The sequence below is a fragment of the Tachypleus tridentatus genome, chromosome 11, assembly GCF_004210375.1.
Source record: "Tachypleus tridentatus isolate NWPU-2018 chromosome 11, ASM421037v1, whole genome shotgun sequence".
Lineage (NCBI taxonomy): Eukaryota > Metazoa > Arthropoda > Merostomata > Xiphosura > Limulidae > Tachypleus > Tachypleus tridentatus.
Window position 1 is genome coordinate 75,949,353 of NC_134835.1, and position 17,813 is coordinate 75,967,165.

The 17,813-nt window shown below is 33.3% G+C and overlaps 1 protein-coding gene across 1 annotated transcript; it reads left to right on the forward strand.

Moving 5' to 3' along the window:
- Positions 1-13,969: 13,969 nt before the first annotated feature.
- LOC143231534 (cuticle protein 10.9-like) lies at positions 13,970-17,546 on the forward strand. The gene is made up of 3 exons (XM_076466056.1): positions 13,970-14,092; positions 14,964-15,089; positions 15,621-17,546. Exons 1-3 carry the CDS (start codon positions 14,084-14,086, stop codon positions 15,996-15,998), a joined length of 513 nt encoding a protein of 170 aa, XP_076322171.1. The 5' UTR covers positions 13,970-14,083; the 3' UTR covers positions 15,999-17,546.
- Positions 17,547-17,813: the final 267 nt, after the last annotated feature.

Below are 17,813 nucleotides of genomic sequence, written 5' to 3' on the forward strand. Positions count from 1 at the left end.
TAACTTAATGATGCTATAGTTAATAGCTTAATGATGCTATAGCTTGTATAGTGTGTGATGATTATGTTTAAATTTAATTCAATATATTTGTTTAATTATTTGAACTACATATACGACATTTGTAGTTCTTATAACACCTAGTGTAATCAATTTGTAAGCATTCAAGTGCAGAGGCGTCGGAACCGGAGTGCTGTAGCACCCTTATTTTTACATATATGTCATATACAGCAACTGTAAATTATACTAATTTTCTGGGGGACATGTTCCCAGTGCTCTCTAGATCGAGTTGCCTTAGGTAGCATGGGAGCAACAAAAAGCCTCCTTTGTTATCTTATAATAAAATATGTAATAATTAGCCAGGCATCTCCACGTTCCAACGCCTTCCTAAAGCACTGAAGTGCATAATTCTTAAACAATTTATTTATAAGATGTGACTGTAACAATTTATAAACTTTATAGAACGAAAATACAGAAAACTATTCATGATGGTTTTAACTTAAGAGTTTAATAAAACTGACAATCTAACACGCAGAGGAATGGCAAATTTAACTTTCATACCACGGATTTCATGCTATTGACATTGTAATATAAGGAAATTCACTCTAACTGTTTATAATATACACACATATATAATTTACTTAAGTTAATTCGGTATTAGAGGATAAATTTGATATATAAAATCACTAATTCTTTAAATTATTTTTCTGTACGTTAATCGACTTGGTTTTTGGGTAAAAGAAAATCGTGAAAAATCAAAGTTAATATTAATACCTTAAACGTATAGCGAACACACACACATATGGCATAACAATACAAAGTGGAACTGTTGAAAGTATCTAATTGATATAAAGTATTTAGACTATGTGATATATATTATAAAGAATTAAAATGTTATAAGTATTCTCATGGAAGATATTTAAAATAATAGAATTTGTGTTATATATAGCTAACAATAGTTAAGTGCACTGTAACATAAAGAAAATATCTCTTTCGTTCTATCCCACGCCGGACCAGCAGTAACTTTACAGAATTACATTTTAAAATTCAGAATGTAATTATCTACAGTGGACAGTGTACAAATAGCCCGTTGCGTGCGTTTCACTAAAAGAACAAACAACCTCTTTATTCTTAAATCACATTGAAAAATTACTGAATAAAATAATCCCATAGAAACAACAACGCGATAAAGTTTAGAAGGGCCTCGTTAATTGTTTTTCTCGAATGACCAGTTTAGCAATTAAAAACAAATTCTTACTAGAAAGGAACGGGCTGAGATCGCAATTACTGATGTGGTGAAATGAAAGTTTATACTTAAACGTTTTCAGTTTTCCAACATAAAACTGGTTGGAATGAGTGTTAGCCTCCTTTTCCCCTTCAACAGAGACTCAGCCGTAAGCCAACGGGCTTATAACGCAAAATTCAGGTGTTGATACCTCTTGGTAGGTGCAGTACAGTTAGCCAATTATGGAGCTTTATGCTCAACAGTAACTAATGAAATTAATTACGAACTTATCCTTCGTTTCACATATTCAGAATAAATACACAGAAACTATTCTACGCCAGGTTACACGTAATTTTTATGGGGAACATTATATAAAAAATAAAAGCATCGATCACTTATACCAGGCAACTAACATGAGAGGGAGCAATAAGCACATTCTGTTGGTAACATTAACAAAGTAACACAGGACCCACGTAGCAGTGAAAATACAGGACCCACGTAACAGTGAAAATACAGGCCCCACGTAGCAGTGAAAATATATTCCATATGTGAAATTGATTTGGTATTAAGATTATGAGAGCTCTATCACACAATCTTCGACAGCTATACCACCGATCCATTCTCTATAAACAGCTGTGAGAAGACAGTTTCACCTAACGAAACAAGAAAAGAGAAATGAAAAAGCTATTAAAGGCAGATGGCTGAAGTTCTGGTCCTCGTAATTAGAACTTGTACCAACAGGAAGTATAAACGTTGATTGGATATTATGGTAATGGCTCCTGCCACAAAAACCAAAAAAATTGAAAACTGCATACATTATTTAAAATCCGAAGTAGAATTCCATTTGTTTTGATTGTTCTCTAATATGTTGCGATACCTAATGGTTTATATTGTTTATATACATACATATAGTGATCTAATAATAACAGTCGATTCCTATTTTAAAGACTTAATTGCTACATGCTATAGATTAAGTTGCAAAAATAGGTTTTCTGTTTGCAGTGAAGACGTGACAACAATAAACTTTATTTTTACTTAAGAATTAAATTACTTATTAATAATGACTTAATAATAGAAAACCCTGAATATATTAGAAGTTAAGATACTATAAATGGTTGGGTGTATTGTATTAAGACTATTTTAAATATGAAAATCAATAAGTTACGTGACAACCATAACGATATAAAATCGTAATTTTTTTTTTTTTTAATTTCGCGCAAAGCTTCTCGAGAGCTATCTGCGCTAGCCGTCCCTAATTTAATAGTGTGAGACTAGAGGGAAAGCAGCTAGTCATCACCATTCACCACCAACTCTTGGACTACTCTTTTACCAATTAAAAGTAGAATTAACCGTCACGTTATAATGCCCCCACGGCTGAAAGAGCGAGCATGTTTAGTGTGACGAGGAAATCGTAATGGATTGAGGTGTATCAGAAGTACGTTTTGACATTGTTTGGTGTTTTGTGGATAGTGTGACATCACCGGAAGTTGATCAATTTTGGGGGAGGTTTTGTAAGAACCCGTTCAACATAAAATATTCATAGGTAAAAAAGATGTATTCAGATGGAGGATTTAAAATTTCAAAGACAGCGATATCTCTTGTACTTAATAGCATTGAAAAACAAAAAATGTAGATCGAGTTTTATTACCATTAGAAAACATCCAGAAAGAAACCTGCAAACAAAAATTAAATCTCAACCAAGGTAAACAAAGTGCTGCATCTTGTAACAGGTGAGAATTCACGAGCACGCAAATCAGTGACAAAAACCGTCCATTTGCCTTAGGCAACAGTAAAGAGCATAATAAAAAGGATTTCTGCTTGGAAAAGAGAAATAAGTCAAGTGTAACCAAGTTGCTTCCGATTTATTGGTTCAACCGTCGAATACTTCAAAGAGTTGTAGAATGAAACAGATATTACTTTAATCCATATGAGGGCATGATAGTCAGCCGTCAGACGTAGTACTCATGAATTTATGCACAACTGAACTGTTAAAACACTCGTTAGAGCATTGTAGTCCCTGTACATAAGATGGATTGTGGAAAACAATCGAGAAAGATTGGTATGTTTAGGACATGACAATCTTACGATTGAGACTTTTGCAATTAAAACTACCATACAGTTTTGTTGTCTTCCGATAAAGCGTGACGGGATATAACGACATGGACTACTACGACCTGATAAGACTTCAAAACTGTTTTTATATAACGTCCTGAACATATTACATACTTTAAATATTTATATGATAAAACTGTTACATTCAGACCAGGTTTGTCACCGACGACGTTAAAATAACTCATTTCGTTGTTCGTCTATTTACAAAAAAAAAGAAACTCCATTTTCTAATAGTGTCACGCTTTTGCTTTCTTCCTGGTGTCGAGTATGTGTCTACCTCCGTGACAAATTTTATTATCTGGAGACCGGTTTAGATACTTTACACAGTACAACAAATGTTTTTTATCATTGTTTTTATGATTAACTGAAAGTAAAATTACTTCTTCGGAATTTATTACACTCGTAATTTGCTAACACACACATTATAAACAAAAGGATTTACCTAATTATTACTACACTGTGTTATAACTGTACTATAATTTAAGCTTCAATAGCAACAGCTTAGAAACCAGCATAAAAATCTGAATATCATATATACTGATTATAATCGCTCAGGATTTTGTCTTTTGGTTTTTAAAAGTAAACCAAACGATATAGACACTAGGAGTTTTTATGTATAAAAAATACACTAAATAAATTGATTTATTGGCAATCTTTCATTTCTTTTGTTATTACATATATTCACTGATGCATATTTGCAGAAATGTATATAGTTTTTATTGTAAGGTTGTATATGAGCTGTGATTCTTTAACATCAAGTGTCTGTGACTTGTTGGCGATAAATTCAAATGATAAATGGAAAACACATAATTCACTTCTTAAAAATAATATATTCAAAACTCGTCAAACGTATGTACAAAAATTCATTACACTGTAGAGTATCATACTTGTATCTAAACCTCTAGCTAATTATTTTTTTTGTCAAAAGTTTGTTTGTTTTTTGAATTTCGTGGAAAGCTACACGAGGGCTATCTGCGCTAGCCATCTGTAATTTAGTAGTTTAAGACTAGAAGGAAGGTAGCTAGTCCTTACCACCTATCGCCAACTCTTGGGCTACTCCTTTACTAACAAATAATGGGATTGACCGTCACATAATAACGATCCCACGGCTAAAAGGGTGAGCATGTTTAGGATGACAGGGATTCGAACCCGCGACCCTCGAATTACAAGTCGAGCACCTTAATCATCTGGCCATAGCTTGTCAAAAGCCCATATAAACTGCTTCAATTACTTTAGATCACCCTTTAACAAGACATTTTTTTTTTCTGTGTTAAACTGCGAATCACACTTTAAGATATTACCTGTTACGGCTGAACTAACATTGACGTAGTATAACTTTCACAAACTTAACTTTCTCTGACTAAACTTCACATTCGCTCACCTGGTTGTCTATACACATTGCCCAACTGAGGCCTAGAACTTTGTACAAACTACGGAATCTATGATCTAACAATACTTAAGGCAACGAAAATGAATACACAAGGTTCGAGTAATACGATGACAAATTAGAGCAGTTGAGTTACCAACAGAAACATACGACTCTTACCGAGTTTCGCAACGGAATTTGTCATAATTATCACCTTTAAAATAATTACTTATAACATTTTCGTTATGAAAACCTAATAATCTTTAAATATTAAGTCACTAAATAAACTGTATAACAACTCTTAAACTAAACAATCTTGTATATTCAACACGTATAAAAATACGTTTATCATTCTGATACAAACCTGAATGTTTGACTTCGGTGTGAAATTATCATTTTATTTGAAAAAGTTTAAAAGGGAAATTTTTTATTTTATGTGTTGAAAAATTATAAAAGCAAGTTTCAATGTATTCGGAATATGTTAGAAAGCCTCAGTATTTACTCACCGAATTTAAATGTAAATGCTGTAAATTTAACTTTGTTTAATGGTTTTCTAGCAACTGTATAATACCTTTCATCACCCTCCAAAAGACGAAAAAAAAAATTATTGTTCGAAGATGCAATAGAAACATTGGCATCAAGAAGTTACGTAAATAACTACAACATATAAACTTAAAGTTTAATATGTTAATAGTTGAAGAATTTATTTAAAAAACCTTCATGTTCTAGAAGTGAACGAAGTGAGAACATTCATCTTCCACTCAGGTGCCTATGGTTTAATATACAACATTATTTTCACTGCTCAGTGCCCACTGTAAAGGTGCGAGAGCTGTAGATGTGTGGATAGAACATTAGTTTCCACAAACTTACATTTCAACATTACAGAACAGGAACGACGAACAAGAGTGTGTTTTTTTATCTATAGCGAAATGAGAGTTAACAGAATAGATATATTTAATTGTTTGTATTTTTTTGCCACTGAAAGTGAGAAACTCCGTTAAGACTTTCAAGCAATTAGCAATTTAGTAAAGCTGTTATAAACAATAACTCGAGAGAGAAAGACAGTGGGGGTTTAAGGTTGTGTGGGTCCAGAGACTAATAATTTTTGTGGGTCCTACATTTCACGTAATTTTACATAGAATAAAATTATTAATGGCCCCTGGGGATAAGCCTCCTCCACCCCTACTTAAGTACGCCACTGAGGAGAGGTATGCCCCTTCATCAAAATACTACATAATATAATGTATTTCCTGCTAAATGAAAGATAGAATAATAAAACGTTTCAACGTAAAAAGTTGATTTAAAGAATTAATGTAAAAAGAGATTTTGTTTTATGAAGTTTAGAACCGGTTTCTTTTAAAGCAACATCAAATTTATTTTATTATTTTAATCTTTAAAACACTTAAACATAGACAAGGTCGTTTCTAGCTACAATATTCATGACAACTGGACATTGAATTTTTTTTCACTCAACGCAGATATTTTATCAACAGTTTTCTTTTTCGTTTTAAAGAAGCTGAATGTTCAAACAGTCGGTTCGTCACCAAAAAACGTACTCCGCACAATGGAACCATATATCAGTTCTAAAACTAACAGTAAATCTCACTTTTTGGTCAAACAAGAGTTGGTTTCCCTCTAATCTATAAGCTCAAAATTAAAAATGTTTAGTCGCAGTTGCTACTGTGTGTTGTTAGGATCGAGAATTCTGAAACACAGAATCTTTGGGTTCAAGAAGTTTGTAACGAAGGTGTCCTTTTGTAGAAAGGAATTAATACACCCATTTCCTAAATAAATAAAAAAGTCCTTTTATTCATTTTCAATTAGAAAGTAATTCAATTTTAAACCATAAAAGCAACTACAAGTATATATATTCTTTTTCCAACAAAACTTCGCTTATTATATTTTTATTTGAATATAATAATTATTTTTACTCTAAACATAACTACAAGCGAAGCTAAATTCATCAGGCAGATAAAATAAATTATAAATAAGATATCGTTAATTGGCTTTTCTGAATGACAAACTTACTTTAAGTTGCATTATATGTCATAGTCTAATATACTAAAATATTGAAAGAATCTGTTACTTTTCAATAATATCCAGTTTTTCGTGCGTAAGCTTTATTTCAAACTTGTAAAATAGGCCTCTGGGTAAATTTAAACAGGAAGAATGCGGAACACTTATCTCTTTCAATTTCTCACTTTCTTTTTTCGTTGGCTTCGCGATGCTCTATTTTGCGATATGTCATCAACACGTGCTATTTGTAGGGTGGAGTTTGGGAGAAAGGAAATGTTTGATGTTGACTCTTTATCACGGGGATATAACGGTCAATGTCCTCCAAGCTAACGAAGAATTTGAATGCACCCTTATTATGCGTTTTAAAATCAATTTAATTTTTTTATTATTATTCGATACCTAATCATATTGCATGCTTACCATACACACAACGAAAATATTACGCGGTTTTTATTCAAACTGTTACATTCAGCTTTTATTATTATTATAAGTACTAGAATAAATGCTAGCCAAATACGATAGGAAACCACTGTTAAATGATTACAGAGCTTAACTTAAACAAATTTGTCTTTACCTCCAAGGTACACCTACTCTTCACTTATTTTATCAGTCTTGATTTGTTTGTTTGTTTGTTTTTGAATTTCACGCAAAACTACACGAGGACTATCTGCGCTAGCCGTCCCTAATTTAGCAGTGTAAAACTAGAGGGGAGGCAGCTAGTCATCACCACCCACCGCCAACTCTTGGGCTACTCGTTTACCAACGAATAGTGGGATTGACAGTAACATTATAATGCCCCCACGACTGAAAGGGCGAGCATGTTTGGTGTGACGGGGATTCGAACTCGCGACCCTCAAATTACGAGTCGAACGCCTTAACCCACCAGGCCATGCTGGGCATCATCAGTTTTGAAGTAACTCTTTAACCACCACATTTTTAGTAGAAACTATACAGAAAAATGAAATGTTGTCGTGAACAAAAGAACATGTGTACTCTGAAAGACTTAAATAGCATTCTTGGACCTTTTTTTATGTATTCTAGATTAGGAAGTAGAAAATGTTGTGTGGACATTTCGACACAAATTTACAACTCTCTCGACTGTACAGAGACTGAAATATATTTGATAGTAATTAACGCTTATTTTTCTTTATGCTTTAAGATCAAGTAGGTAATATATATTTTTCAAATTACCAAAAATAATATTTATCAGTTAAAATTTATTCACCACATAAAACGTTCTAAACACTAAACACAGTTAATAAGAGACAACACATATAGATTTTGTTAAGATCATAATCCCTCTTGGCTTAGCGGTAAGTCTGGGAACTTACAAGACTTGAAATTTGGTTCAGATAGTTCGGTGGTTACGGCACAGGTAGGCCACTGTGTAGGTTTGTGCTTAATAACAAACAAATATTTACGGACTTTAAATTTTCAGTGAACCACATAGTTATAAAGTTGATTCTGTTTGTATATATATATAAAACCTCGAACCACTTAATTATACATAACATACCTTTAGGAGGATCATAATAAATAAAACTAAATCTGTCACTCGTGGCCTTTTAAAGCCGTATTTTCAAAACAAACAAGTGTTTGTTCTATTGTTTTGGTAACAGACCTTGACAACAAACGGCTGAGTAACCTATATAGTTCAAGTTTTATTAGAATTACTGTCGAGATATCTGTCTTGATAACACATTTATCAGATTGACATTCATGGTTTCAGTTGTTATTTCTCTGAAACAATACGTATGTCCTGAAGTAATATTACTCAGCAACTACAAAACTAGACAGTTAAAACGTTACGAAAAAGAGACAACATTTTAATTTTGTGAAACTCTACTCATCAGGATAAGAAACCAAGAGTTATAACTAATAAGGAAACAGTTTTTCTGTTTAAGCGGTTTTGAATTTTATTTTAAATCGCTCTCTGTTTTGTATGTTGTGAAAATTGCAAATTAGTTTCAAAACTAAAATATTAATTAAATTAAAAAGTTCAAACACGAAATTTCATGAAACATATTTGGCTTCGCTCGGTTTTTACAGTTTTTAGTGAAAATACTGCTGGACGGTAGCACACATACACAGTTTTACAAATATATATGTAATAAGAAGAACACAGTAACTGACACTAGCTAAGAGTCAGGGGTTTTATTAGTGTGCAGTTGATCTCAAATTGTGCACCTGTAAAAAATATTTGTGCAGTTGAAAATTCATCTATATAAACATATATATAAATAAGTTCAAGTGGATTAGTATTAAAACATATTTATGATTGTAGAATTTCATTCTAGTGTTGATAAATAAATGTATTTTCTAGAATATTCTTCACTTTGTGGATCGTTTGTTACTAGGCTTGTATATAAGAGATGCAATAAGGTGTTATGTATTATAAAGTGATAAAGCTAAAATATAATTGTGCAGTTGGAGAAAAATATCATTCGGAAAATTTTTGTTAAGATTATGAATGAGAGAGAGCTCTTGAGCTGTATAAATGTTATATGTGTCATAACATTCCACAAAACAGTTCATTCTCTTTATATGTTCAAATATACAGTATGTCAGTTATTACCTCAACCTGCTAATGAGAGACAAAGTGTTAGTTATTCTACCCTAAGGAATTCAGAAATATATAAAAGGACGGTTCACTTTTATTTTTACTCATTAATCGCAGAAATGCTGTGTGATATATTGGGTTGAGGAATAATTCGTGAGCGTTTTTTCAAGTTAACAAAATATATTCATAAATGAAACGCTTTCGCAAAATATTTCATGTCATTTGGTAGATAATTTTTTGTTCTAATAGATGGTGTGTTTGATTTTCATATGTCTTTAATTTTTGCTTTCATTTTCAGCTCATTAAATGGACTGTCAAGTGGACAAAATCGAGCGTTTTCGACACCATCTGCTTTTCGCATTTAATTTCTTGCAATTTCGTTTACAACAATGCATACTATATACCTAGGTATTACATGAAATAAAGTATCATAATAAATGTTTTGGGTGTAATGTGTTCATGCATTGAAGTATTGTATAGTCTTACATGTAATGCTTGAATGAAATTATTTAAAAACGCTCACGAATTATTCCTCAACCTAATATTATATCATTTGTCTTCATTTTTAACAAAAAGTAAGCCAATGCAGCAACTATTATATCCATCCAGTGAAATGCGTACCAGTGTACAAAACATTCTCTCGTCAATTAATTAGAGATATGTTAGTGTAACTCATTTCATTATAACTGTTAACAAAATACACCTAAGTGTAACAATTAACTCTCCTTTTCTGTTGATTAGAGAGAAGCCATTATAAAATATGACTCTACCCATATTACTTATTTTACTTATTCGGTTATCAGAGATCGATAATATCCATTCATCTCCAAGACTTATTTCAGGTTAACAGCTTGTTTTCCTTTTATAAAAGCACTCATTCTGTCCTCTCGTTATTTTGTTCTCTCCTAATTTAGAGACGTGTGCTGGAGTAGATATATACAAGTGCAATATTGTATCCACTTGTTGATCAAAGACATGTAAGAGAAAGCCGTTATGTTCATTATTTTATAAATAGTGCAATAACTTTTTTAAGTGTAATCAGAGATATATCAGTGTATTTTTCTTTACATGATGCATGCTTCTGTATCAATCATATACCCAGTTTCGCCATTATAATAATACAACAATTCATTATTTTCGTTGTTTAATCATATTTAAGTTATAACAATCATTTTGCTACTTGTTAGTCAGATATGTCATTGTAAAGCTACGCGTGGGATATCTGCTCTAGCAGTTCCTAATTTAGCAATGTAAAACTAGAGGGAAGGCAGCTAGTAATCACCACCCACCTCCAACTCTTGGGCTACTCTTTTACCAATGAATAGTGAGATTTACCGTCACATAAAAACGCCTCCACGGCTGAAAGGGTAAGCATGGATTCGAACCCATTACCCTCAAATTATGAGTCGAACGCCCTAACAACCTAGATATGCCGGGCCCATGTTAGTGTAATAACACTATGTAACACAAATTTTGTTCCTGAATAGTACGTGTTATTTCTTAATTGCTTACGTTGTAAATGTACAGAAAATGGCCATTATTCCCTTCAAACTTTGCTTTTGTGACCAGGATAATGAAATTTAGAAATTAACCTATTTTCGTTGTAAAAACGGGCAAATTAGCACATTTTCATTTACATAAGGTCTGAATGAAACAACATATGAATCAAGATTTACATGTATTTATACTAAAGTTATACAAAAATGAACAAAAATGTTTAGAAGTGAGTAGTTTCTTGAGATTTGCGACTGTAACGTAAATCACTTTCAAGTATCAGTCCCCAAATATAGTCTCCCACTACGTTTTCGTTATGCGCTTCTTGATAGCGGCGTTCAAAGTCCAGTATATCTTAGTGGAAGCGCTCGCCTTGCTCCTCTGAGTATGCTCCCATGTTCTCCTTGAATTTATCAAGATGAGCATCAAGGATATGGACTTTCATGGACATTCTGCAGCCCATTTTGCCGTAGTTCTTCACCAGAACCTCAACCAGTTCCACATAATTTTCGGCCTTGTGATTGCCCAAGAAGCTCCGAATCACTGCAACAAAGCTGCCCCAAGCTTTTTTTTTTCCTTCCTATTGAACTTCTTGGGGAATTCTATGCACTCCAGAATCTTCTTTATTTGTGGTCCAACGAAGACACCAGCTTTGACCTTTGCCTCAGACAGCTTGTGGAAGAAGTCTCGAAGATACTTGAAGGATGCAGACTCCTTATTAACAGCTGTGACAAATTGTTTCATTTCATAAGACCCAATTTGATGTGCAATGGTAGAAACAACATCTTCTGGAGGTCCACTAGTGGCTCACACTTAACATTGTGTCTCCCCACAGAAAACTCGGTCCGTTGTGGCCAGTGCTTTCTGTTGTAGTGCGCTGTAATGTCCCTGCTGTCCCAAAGACAAAGATAACAGAGAACTTGGTAAATCATTCTTGGAGACCCATCAGGAATGCCACCATTTTGAGGTCTCCGATAACCGCCCAGCCATACTAATCATACTTCAAAGGCTTCTAGCAAGGTCTTGACGCTCTTGTATTCCGCTTTGAGGTGTGCCAAATGAGCCAGGGGAAGAGACGGATACTTATTTCTATTATAGAACAGCACAGTTTTGAGGTTTCTACAACATTCTAGAAAGTTTTTGAAAATTCTTGTAAGTTCGAGAAAATTCTCCATCAGCTACTTAGCACCGAATGCACGTGAAATGTTCTGGAAAATGAGTAACTTTGAAAATTTCGTTACCCAGGTTCACGAAAGCAAAGTTAAAGAGAAAATTAGGTCTTTTCCATTTACTTTAGGCATAAGCAATTGAGAAATAACACTTTCTGCCCAGGAACAAGAAAAAGTAAGTATTTTGTTACATAGTGTTGTTTATTATCTCCGACAGTTAATCAGAAATATGTTGATTTATGAAGTAATATGTCCACTTTTGAATAAAGACATATCAGTATCGCAGGTTGTTTTTTTTTTTAATAGTAAATCAGAAACACGCCATTGTTTCAACAGTTTTGTTCACTTTGTTCGAGTCACGCTTATGCAACACTCATCTTTTCACTCATTAATCATAAGGAAGCAAATTTAATTTTCATTCTCTTTACTCATTAGTCACAGATATTCAAATATTACAGGCTTATTCTGTTAATTAGAGATAAGATAATAAGATATCCATTCAACCAAATTATCTAGAGGTACGCTTTTCACAGTTCTCTCTATTCTTTAGTCTATCAAAGATGTTATGGTATAACATACACGTGATATGTGGTTATCCTATTTGCTTCTAACTTGCAGCTATCCAAATTATAACAGCCTTTTTATTCATTAAATTATTTAAATAGGAAAATTTGTGCAGTCTTACTAGGGTAACAACTCATTCTGGCCACATGTTGTGTGGTTATTACAAATGCATATCACTAACATTTTATCTAGTTGTCAATCAGGGATATATTATTCTCTAGCAATCCGTTTCGCTGTCACACAGAAATAAACCAGTGTAATAATCTGTCTCGCTGTCGGTATAGTTCTGATTCTGTCTAGTTGTGAGTCAGTGATACACTATTATAACATTCTGTCCAGCTGAAAAGCAGGAACATGTCTGTGTAAAAGTCGTTTTTATAGCTGTAAATCAGCTATATACTAGTGTAATATTCTGTCTAGTTGTTAGTCAAAGATACGCCAGTGTAACATTCTGTCTAGTTATTGGAGGTATACCACTGTGATATTTTGTCTAACTGACAATCAGATATATAATCGGTGTAAGATTCTATCTAGTTACCAGAAATATACCGGTATAACATTCTGTCTATTTATTGGAAATATCCCAGTGACAATCAGACATATAACCGGTGTAACATTCTGTCTACTTGCCATAGATATACCAGTGTAACATTCTGTTCATCTAATAACCAGAGATATATCAGTATAACAGTAGTTCTAACCACCCACTTATTAGAAAAGATAGGCTTGGCATATTAAATATACAAATATTTTAATTATAGAAGGCAATCGTTATGTTTGCCTTTGAGTGTCTTTGTCTTATAAATATGATCAGTCAATACTGGATATCAAGTAATATTATATATATATATAATTTTAATACAAGATAAGTAACATGATTTTATATCTCTAGAAATGTTCATACTTGAATATCAGGAGTTAATGATTAATTGGTTTAAGATGGACTTCTTTCAAACACACTCAATTTCACAATTATTCATTGAACAAGGTAAGATATTATTAGTGTGTGTTTTCTTATAGCAAAGCCACATCGGGCTCTGTGCTGAGCCCACCGATGGGAATCAAACCCCTGATTTTAGCGTTGTAAATCCGTAGACTTACCGCTGTACTAGCGGGGGGCAGATATTATTAGTAAACTTTTTATTTCATCTGTTTCTAGAAGTAGCTAGTTTTTCTATAGAATAAATAACACCCGAACACTTGCTAGTAGGATGAAAATACAAGACATGCACTTATAGTTGTCTATCAAATATTTTTCTTTAATACTTTAGTATAAACTACTCTCATAGTTGCTCGTTCTCTCTGTTTTTTCAAGGAGACCCTCATAAAAAGTACAAAGACCTCTTCAAAACAGGAAGTTTAAAAATTTGCTTATGAAGCAATCTGTAAATGCACATGTCATTCCATACCGAGGATGACATAAGCGATTTACACAATCGTTTCGGCGTTTCATTTTTGTGGCCCCAATTTTGTGGTAGCAAAAAAGAAAGATACTTTGGTTGAGTATAAAATCCTTAAATTTGGAAGATGTTGTCAAACTTCAGATCACTAAGTGAACCCTCCATTTTTCTCTAAACAGTATGATCAGGGTAAGTTAATTCTGATGTTTCAATGTAAGTAATAGATTTGCTCCCAACCTAGGGAAAAACTAGATCAATTTAATTACAGAAAATTTCCGAGTAAAATAGTTTAATATAACATAAACGTGCTGAACAAATTAGAAAGATGAATCTTAAATGAACCAAAAAACTAATTTATGTATTTGGTCATTTTGGTCTTCCAAACAAAGACGAATAAGATTATATTATTTCAAACGTAGTTGATCGTAGACAGCGGAACCGGAGGGAGGTGGGACACTGGGGATAGGTGCCTTTAATTTTGAGTCGATAATGAAGTACTCTTTTGAATGGGGAATAGAGACTTTGATGTAACTGTCATGAGATGCCACTGTTTCAATTTGAATTTATTGGTCACTGTTAACATAGGAAATAACGTGTCCCCAAATCTAAATATATTCGACCACCCTCAGGGATGAACAAACACCTTAAAACACACGCTATTCTAAAGCTGTAACATGTTAAGTGTTTCATATTACAAAAAGGGAGAAAATTATATTAACAATCGTTTTCCACCAGTTCTAGTCAGTATCAAAAACTAAGACCTTCGCGTTTCTCTAATAGTGTATACGAACCAGTCACCATTGTAGTATTTCTCTGTAAAATGTTCAGTACCATCTACCATGGAACTAGATTACAACGTTTTACCTTTGAAATTCAGTTTATATAATTTAAACGTTTGTTCCTCTCATTAATCGGATTAGTGGTACTATAGTATCAGTTTTATATTATTTTTACATTTTCCAATCAGAAATATAAAGAAGTAACATTTCATTCTGATTGGATAGTCAAGTGAGTCCTGTTTTCACATTTCACACTTCTCAACTATGAACGGACTTTACAGATTGTCCTCTGCTGTTTCGTCACACTATGTGCCACCGCCGAACAATACATACCTCAATTTGGATACGATCCAGTGAAAGTTTTTGCTAAACCGACTTATGGAAAACCTTACCAACTCGACCCTTACGTAAGTCCTGAGTGTATATATATTTCGTGCTCTTTCGCTATCGCCTAAAATTACAGAAATAAACAAACAATATGGTATTAACTCAAAAGGGTGTGTATATATATGTGTTTTCTTATAGCAAAACCACGTTTTGCTATCTGCTAAGACCACCGAGTGTAGTTAAACCCTTGATTTTAACGTTGTAAATTCGAAGACTTACCGCTGTACAAATTAAAAGGGTAACAAAATAACTAATTCAGCACATGAAAACTTAGTTTTCACTTACTGTAAAAATTAAATAGTAACAGTAAAAGCAAATAAGACCAGGGAAACAGGCTAAAGCTTTATAAACAAAGATATTTAAGAACTTGTTACGAAAAACTTTAATTTTTATGTAACTAATAAACAAGTTTGTAACGGATGTTGACTGAAGAAAAATTGTCTAACGTTTTAAAATTTAAATATTAGGTTATATTTATATTCATATGCTATGGTTATGGAATAAACGTTTAGCAAATTATTTGTGATGTTTTCTTTTTGTTTTCTATGTAGGTGAAACCCCATCCTTACAAGTTTAATTACGAAATTAAAAACGATTACGGCGGTCGCCAGTGGCAACAAGAGCAAGGTGACGAATACGGCAACAAGCAAGGTTCCTATGGTTACACGGATGATTACGGTATTGGCCGCCAGGTGGACTATGTTGCTGACGAGAATGGATTCCGAGCCAACATCAAGACTAACGAGCCTGGTACTGCGAATCAGAACCCTGCCGACGTTCATATCTATTCCGATGCCGTCCCAGTAAAATACGAACCTTCCCCTAAAGTCTACGCTAAGCCTTCCCACGTTGTCCTCGACCCTAAACCACCTACTCATCCGTTTGTCTACGATTCTGTTGCTCCTGCTCCAACTTACGGCCACAATTAACAAAAGCATTAACAACTAAAGTCTACCTTCACTTTACTAAATCAAAACAAAGTCATTGGTGTTTGTTATTATCATTTTAGCTTCACGTAAGCATAGATTTGATGTAGCTTATTACAAGATGATGGTTAACAAAGTCATTTCTTTAATAGCACTCATGGCTAACTACGAATCACGCACGGTTCGTGAAGTTTAGCTGCCCTTGGAAATATGTCTTTTTAGTGCTTTCTCTATTCATATCAGATGTTTTTACACACATATAATTTTTCTCTGCAAGTGGGTTTTCTCGTCATCACAAGTTTTAATTAACACCAAGCTCTTTTCAGTTGACAATCCAACCTAATGTGGTCCAATAACCTCTTTTGTTGTAGTTGAATTTCATGTAAATCCACTCGAGTTTGAGTCGCTATAGCCACGTTTAATTTTGAAGCGATAGATTTTTTATTTTACCTAAAGATTTATCTTAGTAAGAAAGAAGTAGAACAATGCACAAAAATTAACAACGTCTATTCAGAAGTTACATTAAGCAAGAAACGTGAAAAGAAGAAATCGGAATATTTCGGTCACTGTTTATTTTATTTAAAACTCCATAAATGGTAAGAACAATTCTGCTAAAAAGTACAAAGTCTGAGCAAAGTTAGAGAAACGGCGAGAAAACAACTGATAGCAGTATTTTACTACAAACTGAAGTGAAACTTAGTTGGCCATGGTGAAGTTATTTAGAATCGTACTGAAAAAAAAAAGTTTATTTGTAATTAAGCTACGCAATGGGCTATCTGTGCTCTGCCTACCACGGGTATTGAAACCTAGTTTCTAGCAGTTGATTGAGAAGTGATTAACTCTTTCGTTGTTTCCAAATATCAGTAATGCACAAGCATAACGTATAACTTCGAGATGATATCCAGAGTCGTGTATATCGCTGTGTACGTCGTTGTCTGTGTTGTTGGGCATTACGTGTAGTAGGCAACGCATTATCGTTTGCTTGTTTAATTAACTAAGTTAATTTGAAATAATTAGCTATTTTAATACTATATGTAAAAGAAAAAATTGCTGGCGCTATGGCAGAAAATGCAGAATTTTATAAGGCATATGTCTAAAAAGTAAATTTTGTAAAGGCTAGCGTGACCTCTGACCCGAAGAGAATATAACGATTGAAATACAAAATTCAAATGGTTTGAGTAAATTTACTAGTAAGCGAATTTTAAGTGTAAAAATATAGAAGACGTAATTTAAATTTAGGCCCTGAATGGCTAAGTAGTAAGAGATTGAAAGCTTGTAACATTAAAAGTAGGGTTTTGACACCTGTGCTAGGCAAAGCACAAATAGCTTATTGTGTAACATTGTGTTTAAGAAGCAAACGAAAGTTAAATGTAATTAAATGCCTCCCAGTGGCACAACGGTATGTCGGCGGACTTACAACGCTAAAAGTCGGGTTTCGATACCCATGGTAAGCAGAGCACAGATAGCTCATTGTGTAGCTTCGTGCTTAACTTCAAACAACGTGATTAAATAAAGTACTGAATAATCAATTTATTAGCCCGGATAACCTAGTAACTCTTGGATTAATGTAATTTGTATTAAATGTTTATTAAAATGTACAGTCGTATTAAAATACTGAACATTTAAAAAAATAAAGTTTATTAACTAAAACCAATCGTGTTGCCTTAATCACAAGAGCTTCGTTCAAAACAAAGTGGAAGAAAACTGAGACGATAAGTTATCGTTACGTACAACACATAAGTAAAAAATAATCTCAATTACCATAAACAATACATTTATTGGTCATTTTATTAGAACCTTACTTAATATGTGGTTCTT

Coding starts and splice junctions, on each gene's coding strand:
- LOC143231534 (XM_076466056.1), top strand. Junction 15,090..15,620: donor CTTACCAACTCGACCCTTAC/GTAAGTCCTGAG, acceptor TTTTCTATGTAG/GTGAAACCCCATCCTTACAA.